Source organism: Oncorhynchus masou, chromosome 20 (assembly GCF_036934945.1).
Source record: "Oncorhynchus masou masou isolate Uvic2021 chromosome 20, UVic_Omas_1.1, whole genome shotgun sequence".
NCBI classification, from domain to species: domain Eukaryota; kingdom Metazoa; phylum Chordata; class Actinopteri; order Salmoniformes; family Salmonidae; genus Oncorhynchus; species Oncorhynchus masou.
The window spans coordinates 29,785,041-29,801,222 of record NC_088231.1 but is presented as its reverse complement, the minus strand read 5'-3'; the positions used below and the strand labels follow the sequence as shown (position 1 = coordinate 29,801,222).

Below are 16,182 nucleotides of genomic sequence, written 5' to 3'. Positions count from 1 at the left end.
GAGAGAGAGAGAGAGAGAGAGAGAGAGAGAGACAGAGAGAGACAGAGAGAGACAGAGAGAGAGAGACAGAGAGGCCGAGAGACAGAGAGGCCGAGAGACAGAGAGGCCGAGAGACAGAGAGGCCGAGAGACAGAGAGGCCGAGAGACAGAGAGGCCGAGAGACAGAGAGGCCGAGAGACAGAGAGGCCGAGAGGCCGAGAGACAGAGAGGCCGAGAGACAGAGAGGCCGAGAGACAGAGAGGCCGAGAGACAGAGAGGCCGAGAGACAGAGAGACAGACGGCGACAGAGAGACAGACGGCGACAGAGAGACAGACGGCGACAGAGAGACAGACGGCGACAGAGAGACAGACGGCGACAGAGAGACAGACGGCGACAGAGAGAGACAGACGGCGACAGAGAGAGACAGACGGCGACAGAGAGAGACAGACGGCGACAGAGAGAGAGACAGACGGCGACAGAGAGAGACAGACGCGACAGAGAGAGAGACAGACGGCGACAGAGAGAGAGACAGACGGCGACAGAGAGAGAGACAGACGGCGACAGAGAGAGAGACAGACGGCGACAGAGAGAGAGACAGACGGCGACAGAGAGAGAGACAGACGGCGACAGAGAGAGAGACAGACGGCGACAGAGAGAGACAGACGGCGACAGAGAGAGACAGACGGCGACAGAGAGAGACAGACGGCGACAGAGAGAGACAGACGGCGACAGAGAGACAGACAGACGGCGACAGAGAGAGACAGACGGCGACAGAGAGAGACAGACGGCGACAGAGAGAGAGAGACAGACGGCGACAGAGAGAGAGACAGACGGCGACAGAGAGAGAGACAGACGGCGACAGAGAGAGAGAGACAGACGGCGACAGAGAGAGAGAGACAGACGGCGACAGAGAGAGAGAGACAGACGGCGACAGAGACAGACGGCGACAGAGAGAGACAGACGGCGACAGAGAGAGACAGACGGCGACAGAGAGAGACAGACGGCGACAGAGAGAGACAGACGGCGACAGAGAGAGACAGACGGCGACAGAGAGAGACAGACGGCGACAGAGAGAGACAGACGGCGACAGAGAGAGACAGACGGCGACAGAGAGAGACAGACGGCGACAGAGACAGACGGCGACAGAGAGAGAGACAGACGGCGACAGAGAGAGAGACAGACGGCGACAGAGAGAGAGACAGACGGCGACAGAGAGAGAGACAGACGGCGACAGAGAGAGAGACAGACGGCGACAGAGAGAGACAGACGGCGACAGAGAGAGACAGACGGCGACAGAGAGAGAGACAGACGGCGACAGAGAGAGACAGACGGCGACAGAGAGAGACAGACGGCGACAGAGAGAGACAGACAGCGACAGAGAGAGACAGACGGCGACAGAGAGAGACAGACAGCGACAGAGAGAGACAGACGGCGACAGAGAGAGACAGACGGCGACAGAGAGAGACAGACGGCGACAGAGAGAGACAGACGGCGACAGAGAGAGACAGACGGCGACAGAGAGAGACAGACGGCGACAGAGAGACAGACGGCGACAGAGAGAGACAGACGGCGACAGAGAGAGACAGACGGCGACAGAGAGAGACAGACGGCGACAGAGAGAGACAGACAGCGACAGAGAGAGACAGACAGCGACAGAGAGAGACAGACAGCGACAGAGAGAGACAGACAGCGACAGAGAGAGACAGACAGCGACAGAGAGAGACAGACAGCGACAGAGAGACAGACAGCGACAGAGAGACAGACAGCATATTTACTCCTTCAGTCCGATGAAGCCAGTGGTCTGGTTGTGTTTCTTCTCCTTTAGACTGCTCAGCTCCCTGAGACACACAGACACCATTAGTACAGACAGACACCATTAGTACAGACAGACACCATTAGTACAGACAGACACCATTAGTACAGACAGACACCATTAGAATACACTAGACTCCCTACAGTTATATCCCAGGGGGGGTTTATCTATATATAACACCATTAGAATACACTAGACTCCCTACAGTTATATCCCAGGGGGGGTTTATCTATATATAACACCATTAGAATACACTAGACTCCCTACAGTTATATCCACTAGGGGGGGTTTATCTATATATAACACCATTAGAATACACTAGACTCCCTACAGTTATATCCCAGGGGGGGTTTATCTATATATAACACCATTAGAATACACTAGACTCCCTACAGTTATATCCACTAGGGGGGGGGGGTTTATCTATATATAACACCATTAGAATACACTAGACTCCCTACAGTTATATCCCCGGGGGGGGGGGGTTTATCTATATATAACACCATTAGAATACACTAGACTCCCTACAGTTATATCCCCGGGGCGGTTTAAATGGGACATTTGGTCTTCTTTATTTTGGTTCTTGCATGTTCTCCCCTAAACCTCTTCGCTCCGTGAAAGAAGATGACAGAAAACTTGACCGATGTCAACAAGACTGAAGATTCCTTCTGTGGATCTATGACATGTTTCTGGTGAGCACGGGTTGATTTAGTATTCTAGGACAGAAGAGATGAAGAGATGCTGACAGAACAGAAGATGAGATGCTGACAGAACAGAAGATGCTGACAGAACAGAAGATGCTGACAGAAGAGAAGCTGAGATGCTGACAGAAGAGAGGCTGACAGAAGAGAAGCCGAGATGCTGACAGAAGAGAAGCTGAGATGCTGACAGAAGAGAGGCAGACAGAAGAGAGGCTGAGATGCTGACAGAAGAGAGGCTGACAGAAGAGAAGCCGAGATGCTGACAGAAGAGAAGCTGAGATGCTGACAGAAGAGAAGCTGACAGAAGAGATGCTGACAGAACAGAAGCTGAGATGCTGACAGAAGAGAAGCCGAGATGCTGACAGAAGAGAGGCTGAGATGCTGACAGAAGAGAAGCTGAGATGCTGACAGAAGAGAAGCTGAGATGCTGACAGAAGAGAAGCTGAGATGCTGACAGAAGAGAAGCTGAGATGCTGACAGAAGAGAAGCTGAGATGCTGAGATGCTGACAGAAGAGATGCTGACAGAAGAGATGCTGACAGAAGAGAAGCTGAGATGCTGACAGAAGAGATGCTGAGATGCTGACAGAAGAGAAGCTGAGATGCTGACAGAAGAGATGCTGACAGAAGAGAAGCTGAGATGCTGACAGAAGAGATGCTGACAGAACAGAAGATGCTGACAGAACAGAAGCTGAGATGCTGACAGAAGAGAAGCAGAGATGCTGACAGTAGAGAAGCTGAGATGCTGACAGAAGAGAAGCCGAGATGCTGACAGAAGAGAAGCCGAGATGCTGACAGAAGAGAAGCCGAGATGCTGACAGAAGAGAGGCTGAGATGTTGACAGAAGAGAGGCTGAGATGCTGACAGAAGAGAGGCTGAGATGCTGACAGAAGAGAAGCCGAGATGCTGACAGAAGAGAGGCTGAGATGCTGACAGAAGAGAGGCTGAGATGCTGACAGAAGAGAGGCTGAGATGCTGACAGAAGAGAAGCTGAGATGCTGACAGAAGAGAGGCTGAGATGTTGACAGAAGAGATGCTGACAGAAGAGAGGCTGACAGAACAGAAGCTGAGATGCTGACAGAAGAGAGGCTGAGATGCTGACAGAAGAGAGGCTGAGATGCTGACAGAAGAGAAGCTGAGATGCTGACAGAAGAGAGGCTGAGATGCTGACAGAAGAGATGCTGACAGAAGAGAGGCTGACAGAACAGAAGCTGAGATGCTGACAGAAGAGAGGCTGAGATGCTGACAGAACAGAAGCTGAGATGCTGACAGAAGAGAGGCTGAGATGCTGACAGAACAGAAGCTGAGATGCTGACAGAAGAGAGGCTGAGATGCTGACAGAACAGAAGCTGAGATGCTGACAGAAGAGAAGCTGAGATGCTGACAGAAGAGAGGCAGAGATGCTGACAGAAGAGAAGCTGAGATGCTGACAGAAGAGAAGCTGAGATGCTGACAGAAGAGATGCTGACAGAAGAGAGGCTGACAGAAGAGAGGCTGAGATGCTGACAGAAGAGATGCTGACAGAAGAGAGGCTGAGATGCTGACAGAACAGAAGCTGAGATGCTGACAGAAGAGAGGCTGAGATGCTGACAGAAGAGAGGCTGAGATGCTGACAGAAGAGAAGCTGAGATGCTGACAGAAGAGAGGCTGAGATGCTGACAGAAGAGAGGCTGAGATGCTGACAGAAGAGAGGCTGAGATGCTGACAGAACAGAAGCTGAGATGCTGACAGAACAGAAGCTGAGATGCTGACAGAACAGAAGCCGAGATGCTGACAGAAGAGAGGCTGAGATGCTGACAGAAGAGAGGCTGAGATGCTGACAGAAGAGAAGCTGAGATGCTGACAGAACAGAAGCTGAGATGCTGACAGAACAGAAGCTGAGATGCTGACAGAAGAGATGCTGACAGAAGAGAGGCTGAGATGCTGACAGAAGAGAGGCTGAGATGCTGACAGAAGAGAGGCTGAGATGCTGACAGAACAGAAGCTGAGATGCTGAAAGGAAAGAGGCTGAGATGGGGGTCTGTATCTAATTAGACACGTTGACTCACAAATAGCCTCCCCTGTCAAAAAATCGTTGTATTTTCTATAGTGTATTGTCTATATTAGCAGGTTAGGGTCTCAGATGCACAGTGTATTGTCTATATTAGCAGGTTAGGGTCTCAGATGCACAGTGTATTGTCTATATTAGCAGGTTAGGGTCTCAGATGCACAGTGTATTGTCTATATTAGCAGGTTAGGGTCTCAGATGCACAGTGTATTGTCTATATTAGCAGGTTAGGGTCTCAGATTCACAGTGTATTGTCTATATTAGCAGGTTAGGGTCTCAGATACACAGTGTATTGTCTATATTAGCAGGTCAGGGTCAGGGTCTCAGATACACAGTGTATTGTCTATATTAGCAGGTTAGGGTCTCAGATTCACAGTGTATTGTCTATATTAGCAGGTTAGGGTCTCAGATTCACAGTGTATTGTCTATATTAGCAGGTTAGGGTCAGGGTCTCAGATTCACAGTGTATTGTCTATATTAGCAGGTTAGGGTCAGGGTCTCAGATACACAGTGTATTGTCTATATTAGCAGGTTAGGGTCAGGGTCTCAGATTCACAGTGTATTGTCTATATTAGCAGGTTAGGGTCTCAGATACACAGTGTATTGTCTATATTAGCAGGTTAGGGTCAGGGTCTCAGATGCACAGTGTATTGTCTATATTAGCAGGTTAGGGTCAGGGTCTCAGATTCACAGTGTATTGTCTATATTAGCAGGTTAGGGTCAGGGTCTCAGATACACAGTGTATTGTCTATATTAGCAGGTTAGGGTCTCAGATGCACAGTGTATTGTCTATATTAGCAGGTTAGGGTCTCAGATGCACAGTGTATTGTCTATATTAGCAGGTTAGGATCTCAGATTCACAGTGTATTGTCTATATTAGCAGGTCAGGGTCAGGGTCTCAGATACACAGTGTATTGTCTATATTAGCAGGTTAGGGTCTCAGATTCACAGTGTATTGTCTATATTAGCAGGTTAGGGTCTCAGATGCACAGTGTATTGTCTATATTAGCAGGTTAGGGTCAGGGTCTCAGATGCACAGTGTATTGTCAATATTAGCAGGTTAGGGTCAGGGTCTCAGTTTCACAGTGTATTGTCTATATTAGCAGGTTAGGGTCAGGGTCTCAGATACACAGTGTATTGTCTATATTAGCAGGTTAGGGTCTCAGATACACAGTGTATTGTCTATATTAGCAGGTTAGGGTCAGGGTCTCAGATGCACAGTGTATTGTCTATATTAGCAGGTTAGGGTCTCAGATACACAGTGTATTGTCTATATTAGCAGGTTAGGGTCAGGGTCTCAGATACACAGTGTATTGTCTATATTAGCAGGTTAGGGTCTCAGATACACAGTGTATTGTCTATATTAGCAGGTTAGGGTCTCAGATTCACAGTGTATTGTCTATATTAGCAGGTTAGGGTCTCAGATGCACAGTGTATTGTCTATATTAGCAGGTTAGGGTCTCAGATTCACAGTGTATTGTCTATATTAGCAGGTCAGGGTCTCAGATTCACAGTGTATTGTCTATATTAGAAGGTTAGGGTCAGGGTCTCAGATTCACAGTGTATTGTCTATATTAGCAGGTTAGGGTCAGGGTCTCAGATGCACAGTGTATTGTCTATATTAGCAGGTTAGGGTCTCAGATGCACAGTGTATTGTCTATATTAGCAGGTTAGGGTCTCAGATTCACAGTGTATTGTCTATATTAGCAGGTTAGGGTCTCAGATGCACAGTGTATTGTCTATATTAGCAGGTTAGGGTCTCAGATGCACAGTGTATTGTCTATATTAGCAGGTTAGGGTCTCAGATTCACAGTGTATTGTCTATATTAGCAGGTTAGGGTCAGGGTCTCAGATTCACAGTGTATTGTCTATATTAGCAGGTTAGGGTTAGGGTCTCAGATACACAGTGTATTGTCTATATTAGCAGGTTAGGGTCTCAGATTCACAGTGTATTGTCTATATTAGCAGGTTAGGGTCTCAGATGCACAGTGTATTGTCTATATTAGCAGGTTAGGATCTCAGATACACAGTGTATTGTCTATATTAGCAGGTTAGGGTCAGGGTCTCAGATGCACAGTGTATTGTCTATATTAGCAGGTTAGGGTCAGGGTCTCAGATGCACAGTGTATTGTCTATATTAGCAGGTTAGGGTCTCAGATACACAGTGTATTGTCTATATTAGCAGGTTAGGGTCAGGGTCTCAGATGCACAGTGTATTGTCTATATTAGCAGGTTAGGGTCAGGGTCTCAGATACACAGTGTATTGTCTATATTAGCAGGTTAGGGTCAGGGTCTCAGATTCACAGTGTATTGTCTATATTAGCAGGTTAGGGTCTCAGATTCACAGTGTATTGTCTATATTAGCAGGTTAGGGTCTCAGATGCACAGTGTATTGTCTATATTAGCAGGTTAGGGTCTCAGATTCACAGTGTATTGTCTATATTAGCAGGTTAGGGTCTCAGATACACAGTGTATTGTCTATATTAGCAGGTTAGGGTCTCAGATACACAGTGTATTGTCTATATTAGCAGGTTAGGGTCAGGGTCTCAGATTCACAGTGTATTGTCTATATTAGCAGGTTAGGGTCTCAGATACACAGTGTATTGTCTATATTAGCAGGTCAGGGTCAGGGTCTCAGATACACAGTGTATTGTCTATATTAGCAGGTTAGGGTCTCAGATGCACAGTGTATTGTCTATATTAGCAGGTTAGGGTCTCAGATTCACAGTGTATTGTCTATATTAGCAGGTTAGGGTCAGGGTCTCAGATGCACAGTGTATTGTCTATATTAGCAGGTTAGGGTCAGGGTCTCAGATGCACAGTGTATTGTCTATATTAGCAGGTTAGGGTCTCAGATTCACAGTGTATTGTCTATATTAGCAGGTTAGGATCTCAGATACACAGTGTATTGTCTATATTAGCAGGTTAGGGTCAGGGTCTCAGATGCACAGTGTATTGTCTATATTAGCAGGTTAGGGTCAGGGTCTCAGATGCACAGTGTATTGTCTATATTAGCAGGTTAGGGTCTCAGATACACAGTGTATTGTCTATATTAGGAGGTTAGGGTCAGGGTCTCAGATTCACAGTGTATTGTCTATATTAGCAGGTTAGGGTTAGGGTCTCAGATGCACAGTGTATTGTCTATATTAGCAGGTTAGGGTCTCAGATGCACAGTGTATTGTCTATATTAGCAGGTTAGGGTCAGGGTCTCAGATGCACAGTGTATTGTCTATATTAGCAGGTTAGGGTCTCAGATTCACAGTGTATTGTCTATATTAGCAGGTTAGGGTCTCAGATTCACAGTGTATTGTCTATATTAGCAGGTTAGGGTCTCAGATTCACAGTGTATTGTCTATATTAGCAGGTTAGGGTCTCAGATTCACAGTGTATTGTCTATATTAGCAGGTTAGGGTCTCAGATACACAGTGTATTGTCTATATTAGCAGGTTAGGGTCTCAGATACACAGTGTATTGTCTATATTAGCAGGTTAGGGTCTCAGATACACAGTGTATTGTCTATATTAGCAGGTTAGGGTCAGGGTCTCAGATGCACAGTGTATTGTCTATATTAGCAGGTTAGGGTCAGGGTCTCAGATACACAGTGTATTGTCTATATTAGCAGGTTAGGGTCTCAGATACACAGTGTATTGTCTATATTAGCAGGTCAGGGTCTCAGATTCACAGTGTATTGTCTATATTAGCAGGTTAGGGTCAGGGTCTCAGATTCACAGTGTATTGTCTATATTAGCAGGTTAGGGTCTCAGATTCACAGTGTATTGTCTATATTAGCAGGTTAGGGTCTCAGATTCACAGTGTATTGTCTATATTAGCAGGTTAGGGTCTCAGATTCACAGTGTATTGTCTATATTAGCAGGTTAGGGTCTCAGATACACAGTGTATTGTCTATATTAGCAGGTTAGGGTCTCAGATACACAGTGTATTGTCTATATTAGCAGGTTAGGGTCAGGGTCTCAGATGCACAGTGTATTGTCTATATTAGCAGGTTAGGGTCAGGGTCTCAGATGCACAGTGTATTGTCTATATTAGCAGGTTAGGGTCTCAGATTCACAGTGTATTGTCTATATTAGCAGGTTAGGGTCTCAGATTCACAGTGTATTGTCTATATTAGCAGGTTAGGGTCTCAGATTCACAGTGTATTGTCTATATTAGCAGGTTAGGGTCTCAGATTCACAGTGTATTGTCTATATTAGCAGGTTAGGGTCTCAGATACACAGTGTATTGTCTATATTAGCAGGTTAGGGTCTCAGATACACAGTGTATTGTCTATATTAGCAGGTTAGGGTCAGGGTCTCAGATGCACAGTGTATTGTCTATATTAGCAGGTTAGGGTCAGGGTCTCAGATACACAGTGTATTGTCTATATTAGCAGGTTAGGGTCTCAGATACACAGTGTATTGTCTATATTAGCAGGTTAGGGTCTCAGATACACAGTGTATTGTCTATATTAGCAGGTTAGGGTCAGGGTCTCAGATTCACAGTGTATTGTCTATATTAGCAGGTTAGGGTCAGGGTCTCAGATACACAGTGTATTGTCTATATTAGCAGGTTAGGGTCTCAGATACACAGTGTATTGTCTATATTAGCAGGTTAGGGTCAGGGTCTCAGATGCACAGTGTATTGTCTATATTAGCAGGTTAGGGTCAGGGTCTCAGATACACAGTGTATTGTCTATATTAGCAGGTTAGGGTCTCAGATACACAGTGTATTGTCTATATTAGCAGGTTAGGGTCTCAGATACACAGTGTATTGTCTATATTAGCAGGTTAGGGTCAGGGTCTCAGATTCACAGTGTATTGTCTATATTAGCAGGTTAGGGTCAGGGTCTCAGATTCACAGTGTATTGTCTATATTAGCAGGTTAGGGTCAGGGTCTCAGATTCACAGTGTATTGTCTATATTAGCAGGTTAGGGTCAGGGTCTCAGATGCACAGTGTATTGTCTATATTAGCAGGTTAGGGTCAGGGTCTCAGATTCACAGTGTATTGTCTATATTAGCAGGTTAGGGTCAGGGTCTCAGATTCACAGTGTATTGTCTATATTAGCAGGTTAGGGTCAGGGTCTCAGATGCACAGTGTATTGTCTATATTAGCAGGTTAGGGTCAGGGTCTCAGATGCACAGTGTATTGTCTATATTAGCAGGTTAGGGTCAGGGTCTCAGATTCACAGTGTATTGTCTATATTAGCAGGTTAGGGTCAGGGTCTCAGATTCACAGTGTATTGTCTATATTAGCAGGTTAGGGTCAGGGTCTCAGATTCACAGTGTATTGTCTATATTAGCAGGTCAGGGTCGTACTTGGAGATGATAATCTCGTGGAGGATTTCTCCAAAGGTTTTCTGTTCCTCTCCATTCACCTGGTCACATCCTTCTACTGGGATAATCTACACAGAGAGAGAGAGACACTGGAATGATCCACACAGAGAGAGAGAGAGAGAGAGAGAGAGAGAGAGAGAGAGAGAGAGAGAGAGACAGACAGAGAGAGAGAGAGACACAGAGAGAGAGAGAGAGAGAGAAAGAGAGAGAGACAGAGAGAGACACAGAGAGAGACAGAGAGAGACACAGAGAGAGAGACACAGAGAGAGACAGAGAGAGACACAGAGAGAGAGACAGAGAGAGAGAGAGAGAGAGAGACACAGAGAGAGAGAGAGAGAGAGAGAGAGAGAGAGAGAGAGAGAGAGAGAGAGAGAGAGAGAGACAGAGAGACACAGAGAGAGAGACAGAGAGAGACACAGAGAGAGACAGAGAGAGACACAGAGAGAGACAGAGAGAGACACAGAGAGAGAGAGACAGAGAGAGACACAGAGAGAGACAGAGAGAGACACAGAGAGAGACAGAGAGAGACACAGAGAGAGAGAGACAGAGAGAGACAGAGAGAGACACAGAGAGAGAGACACAGAGAGAGAGAGAGAGAGAGAGAGACACAGAGAGAGAGAGAGAGAGAGAGAGAGAGAGACACAGAGAGAGAGAGAGAGACACAGAGAGAGAGAGAGAGACACAGAGAGAGAGAGAGAGAGAGAGAGAGAGAGAGAGAGAGAGAGAGAGAGAGAGAGAGACCAGAATGATCTCCACAGATGGGTTCCTCTCCTACCTTGAGAGCGACGGCGTCTCCAGAGGTGTTGGTGGTACTGAAGACCTCTCCGAAGGTCCCCTCTCCGATCTTCCTACAGAGCTTCATCCTGGCTGCTGGGAGACAGTCCTGGAAGCCCAGAGGTCCTGTCTGGTTACACTCCGAAAACACCTTCTGGTCATCAGACAGCTCTCCGTCTAACGAACACACACTCTACAGAGAATACACACACACACATTAGACACACACTCTACAGAGAACACACACACACACACATTAGATACACACTCTACAGAGAACACACACACACACACACATTAGATACACACTCTACAGAGAACACACACACACACATTAGATACACACTCTACAGAGAACACACACACACATTAGATACACACTCTACAGAGAACACACACACACATTAGATACACACTCTACAGAGAACACACACACACACTAGATACACACTCTACAGAGAATACACACACACACACACATTAGATACACACTCTACAGAGAACACACACACACACACACATTAGATACACACTCTACAGAGAACACACACACACACACACTAGATACACACTACAGAGAACACACACACACTCTACAGAGAACACACACACAATAGATACACACTCTACAGAGAACATACACACACACTAGATACACACTCTACAGAGAACACACACACACACACATTAGATACACACTCTACAGAGAACACACACACACACACACATTAGATACACACTCTACAGAGAACACACACACACATTAGATACACACTCTACAGAGAACACACACACACATTAGATACACACTCTACAGAGAACACACACACACACACACTAGATACACACTCTACAGAGAACACACACACACACACACTAGATACACACTCTACAGAGAACACACACACACACACTAGATACACACTCTACAGAGAACACACACACACACACACACACACATTAGATACACACTCTACAGAGAACACACACACACACACTAGATACACACTCTACAGAGAATACACACACACACACACACACATTAGATACACACTCTACAGAGAACACACACACACATTAGATACACACTCTACAGAGAACACACACACACACACACTAGATACACACTCTACAGAGAACACACACACACACACTAGATACACACTCTACAGAGAACACACACACACACACACTAGATACACACTCTACAGAGAACACACACACACACACACTAGATACACACTCTACAGAGAACACACACACACACTAGATACACACTCTACAGAGAATACACACACACACACATTAGATACACACTCTACAGAGAATACACACACACACACACATTAGATACACTATCTACAGAGAACACACACACACACATTAGATACACACTCTACAGAGAACACACACACACATTAGATACACACTCTACAGAGAACACACACACACACACACACATTAGATACACACTCTATAGAGAACACACACACATTAGATACACACTCTACAGAGAACACACACACACATTAGATACACAATCTACAGAGAACACACACACACACAATCTGCAGAGAACACACACACACATGAGATACACACTCTACAGAGAGCACACACACACATTAGATACACACTCACACACTAGATACACACTACAGAGAACATACACACACACTAGATACACACTCTACAGAGAATACACACACACACTAGATACACACTCTACAGAGAACACACACACACATTAGATACACACTCTACAGAGAACACACACACACACACACACACACATTAGATACACACTCTACAGAGAACACACACACACATTAGATACACACTCTACAGAGAACACACACACACACACATTAGATACACACTCTACAGAGAACACACACACACATTAGATACACACTCTACAGAGAACACACAGACTACATGTGTATATTTATTATAGATGTGTGTGTGTGTGTGTGTGTGTGTGTGTGTACCAGATGAGTGCTCCCCCGTATCGTTGAGCGGAGGTTTGGTGGGCGGGGCGTGGAGAACAGTTTTTGGCTGACATCACCTAGCTCCGCCTCTAGCCCCGCCTCTAGCCCCACCCCTAGCTCCGCCTCAGGAGAGGACAGCAGGTAGAGAGGCCTCTTCGGAGTCAGGAACGCTGAGGGGGGACAAAAACAACAAGCCATTTAACACTGCAGTCATCAACACAATGACAGCTGACTGGTCACTCAGTCACAGAGAGAGACCGAGAGAGACAGACACGGAAAGAGAGACAGACAGAGAGAGTAAGAGAGAGACAGAGACATGCAGAGAGAGAGACAGTAAGAGAGAGACAAAGACAGACACTCTCTCTGTCTCTTTCTGTCCGTGTCTCCCTTACTCTCTCAAAGAGACCGAGACAGAGAGAGACAGACACAGAAACAGAGAGACAGAGAGAGGTACCTTTCGGGTCACTCACAGAGAGAGAGAAACAGAGACACAGAGAGAGAGAGAAACAGACACAGAGAGAGAGAGAAACAGAGACACACAGAGAGAGAGAAACAGAGAGAGAGAGAAACAGAGACACAGAGAGAGAGAAACAGAGACACAGAGAGAGAGAGAAACAGAGACACACAGAGAGAGAGACAGAGACGCAGAGAGAGAGAGAGACACACAGAGAGAGAGAAGCAGACACACAGAGAGAGAGACAGAGAAACAAACACACAGAGAGAGACACACAGAGAGAGAGAGAGAAACAGAGACAGACATGCAGAGAGAGAGAAACAGAGAGACACACACAGAGAGAGAAGCAGACACACAGAGAGAGACAGAGAGAGAAACAGAGAGAGACACAGAGAGAGACACACAGAGAGAGAGAAACAGAGACACACAGAGAGAGCAGACACACAGAGAGAGAGAAACAGACACACACAGAGAGAGCAGACACACAGAGAGACACACAGAGAGAGAAACAGAGAGAGAGAGAAACAGAGACACAGAGAGAGACAGAGACACAGAGAGAGACAGAGACACAGAGACGCAGAGAGAGACACACACAGAGAGAGAGAAGCAGACACACAGAGAGAGAGACAGAGAGAGAGAGAGAGAAACAGACACACAGAGAGAGACAGAGAGAGAAACAGACACACAGAGAGAGAGACACAGAGAGAGAGAGAGAAACAGAGACACAGAGAGAGACATGCAGAGAGAGAGAAACAGAGAGAGACACACAGAGAGAGAGAAGCAGACACAGAGACAGAGAGAGATAGAAACAGAGACACAGAGAGAGAGAGAGAAACAGAGACACACAGAGAGACAGAGAGAGAGAAAGACACAGAGAGAGACACTTCCTGTGTAGGGAGAGAGCAAGACTCCAGGTGTGAGTCAGAGAGAGACACACAGAGAGAGGTGGAGTCTGTTACCACAGAGACACATTATAATACTGTCTGATAGACAGGATACCTGGAACATTAAATACTGGATCAGAGAGACTGGATACACACAGAGAGGATACCTGAACAGAGACACAGAGATAGACTGGATACCTGGAACATTATAATACTGTCTGATAGACTGGATACCTGGAACATTATAATACTGTCTGAGAGGGATACCTGGAACATTATAATACTGCTTTGAGGCGATAGACTCTCAGGAGTGATGGAGTGACCAGCAGGAACATTATAATACTGTCTGATAGACTGGATACCTGGAACATTATAATACTGTCTGATAGACTGGATACCTGGAACATTATAATACTGTCTGATAGACTGGATACCTGGAACATTATAATACTGTCTGATAGACTGGATACCTGGAACATTATAATACTGTCTGATAGACTGGATACCTGGAACATTATAATACTGTCTGATAGACTGGATACCTGGAACATTATAATACTGTCTGATAGACTGGATACCTGGAACATTATAATACTGTCTGATAGGAACTTATAATACTGGATACCTGGAACATTATAATACTGTCTGATAGACTGGATACCTGGAACATTATAATACTGTCTGATAGATAGACTGGATACCTGGAACATTATAATACTGTCTGATAGACTGGATACCTGGAACATTATAATACTGTCTGATAGACTGGATACCTGGAACATTATAATACTGTCTGATAGACTGGATACCTGGAACATTATAATACTGTCTGATAGACTGGATACCTGGAACATTATAATACTGTCTGATAGACTGGATACCTGGAACATTATAATACTGTCTGATAGACTGGATACCTGGAACATTATAATACTGTCTGATAGACTGGATACCTGGAACATTATAATACTGTCTGATAGACTGGATACCTGGAACATTATAATACTGTCTGATAGACTGGATACCTGGAACATTATAATACTGTCTGATAGACTGGATACCTGGAACATTATAATACTGTCTGATAGACTGGATACCTGGAACATTATAATACTGTCTGATAGACTGGATACCTGGAACATTATAATACTGTCTGATAGATAACTGATAGATTAACATTATAATACTGTCTGATAGACTGGATACCTGGAACATTATAATACTGTCTGATAGACTGGATACCTGGAACATTATAATACTGTCTGATAGACTGGATACCTGAACATTATAATACTGTCTGATAGACTGGATACCTGGAACATTATAATACTGTCTGATAGACTGGATACCTGGAACATTATAATACTGTCTGATAGACTGGATACCTGGAACATTATAATACTGTCTGATAGACTGGATACCTGGAACATTATAATACTGTCTGATAGACTGGATACCTGGAACATTATAATACTGTCTGATAGACTGGATACCTGGAACATTATAATACTGTCTGATAGACTGGATACCTGGAACATTATAATACTGTCTGATAGACTGGATACCTGGAACTGTCTGATAGACTGGATACCTGGAACATTATAATACTGTCTGATAGACTGGATACCTGGAACATTATAATACTGTCTGATAGACTGGATACCTGGAACATTATAATACTGTCTGATAGACTGGATACCTGGAACATTATAATACTGTCTGATAGACTGGATACCTGGAACATTATAATACTGTCTGATAGACTGGATACCTGGAACATTATAATACTGTCTGATAGACTGGATACCTGGAACATTATAATACTGTCTGATAGACTGGATACTGGATTATAATACTGTCTGATATTATAATACTGTCTGATAGACTGGATACCTGGAACATTATAATACTGTCTGATAGACTGGATACCTGGAACATTACTGTCTGATAGACTGATACCTGGAACATTATAATACTGTCTGATAGACTGGATACCTGGAACATTATAATACTGTCTGATAGACTGGATACCTGGAACATTATAATACTGTCTGATAGACTGGATACCTGGAACATTATAATACTGTCTGATAGACTGGATACCTGGAACATTATAATACTGTCTGATAGACTGGATACCTGGAACATTATAATACTGTCTGATAGACTGGATACCTGGAACATTATAATACTGTCTGATAGACTGGAT

General features: G+C 44.9%; 1 protein-coding gene across 1 annotated transcript in view; it reads right to left on the bottom strand.

Moving 5' to 3' along the window:
* LOC135506624 (uncharacterized) overlaps positions 1-16,182 on the bottom strand; it is a 148,850-nt gene that overhangs the window by 4,158 nt on the left and 128,510 nt on the right. The window contains exons 5-8 of the mRNA XM_064925947.1: positions 12,636-12,805; positions 10,646-10,837; positions 9,853-9,938; positions 1,756-1,818 (exon numbers count right to left, since the gene is read on the bottom strand). Coding sequence (XP_064782019.1) covers positions 1,756-1,818; positions 9,853-9,938; positions 10,646-10,837; positions 12,636-12,805 — 511 coding nt within the window. The remainder of the gene's footprint in view (positions 1-1,755; positions 1,819-9,852; positions 9,939-10,645; positions 10,838-12,635; positions 12,806-16,182) is intronic.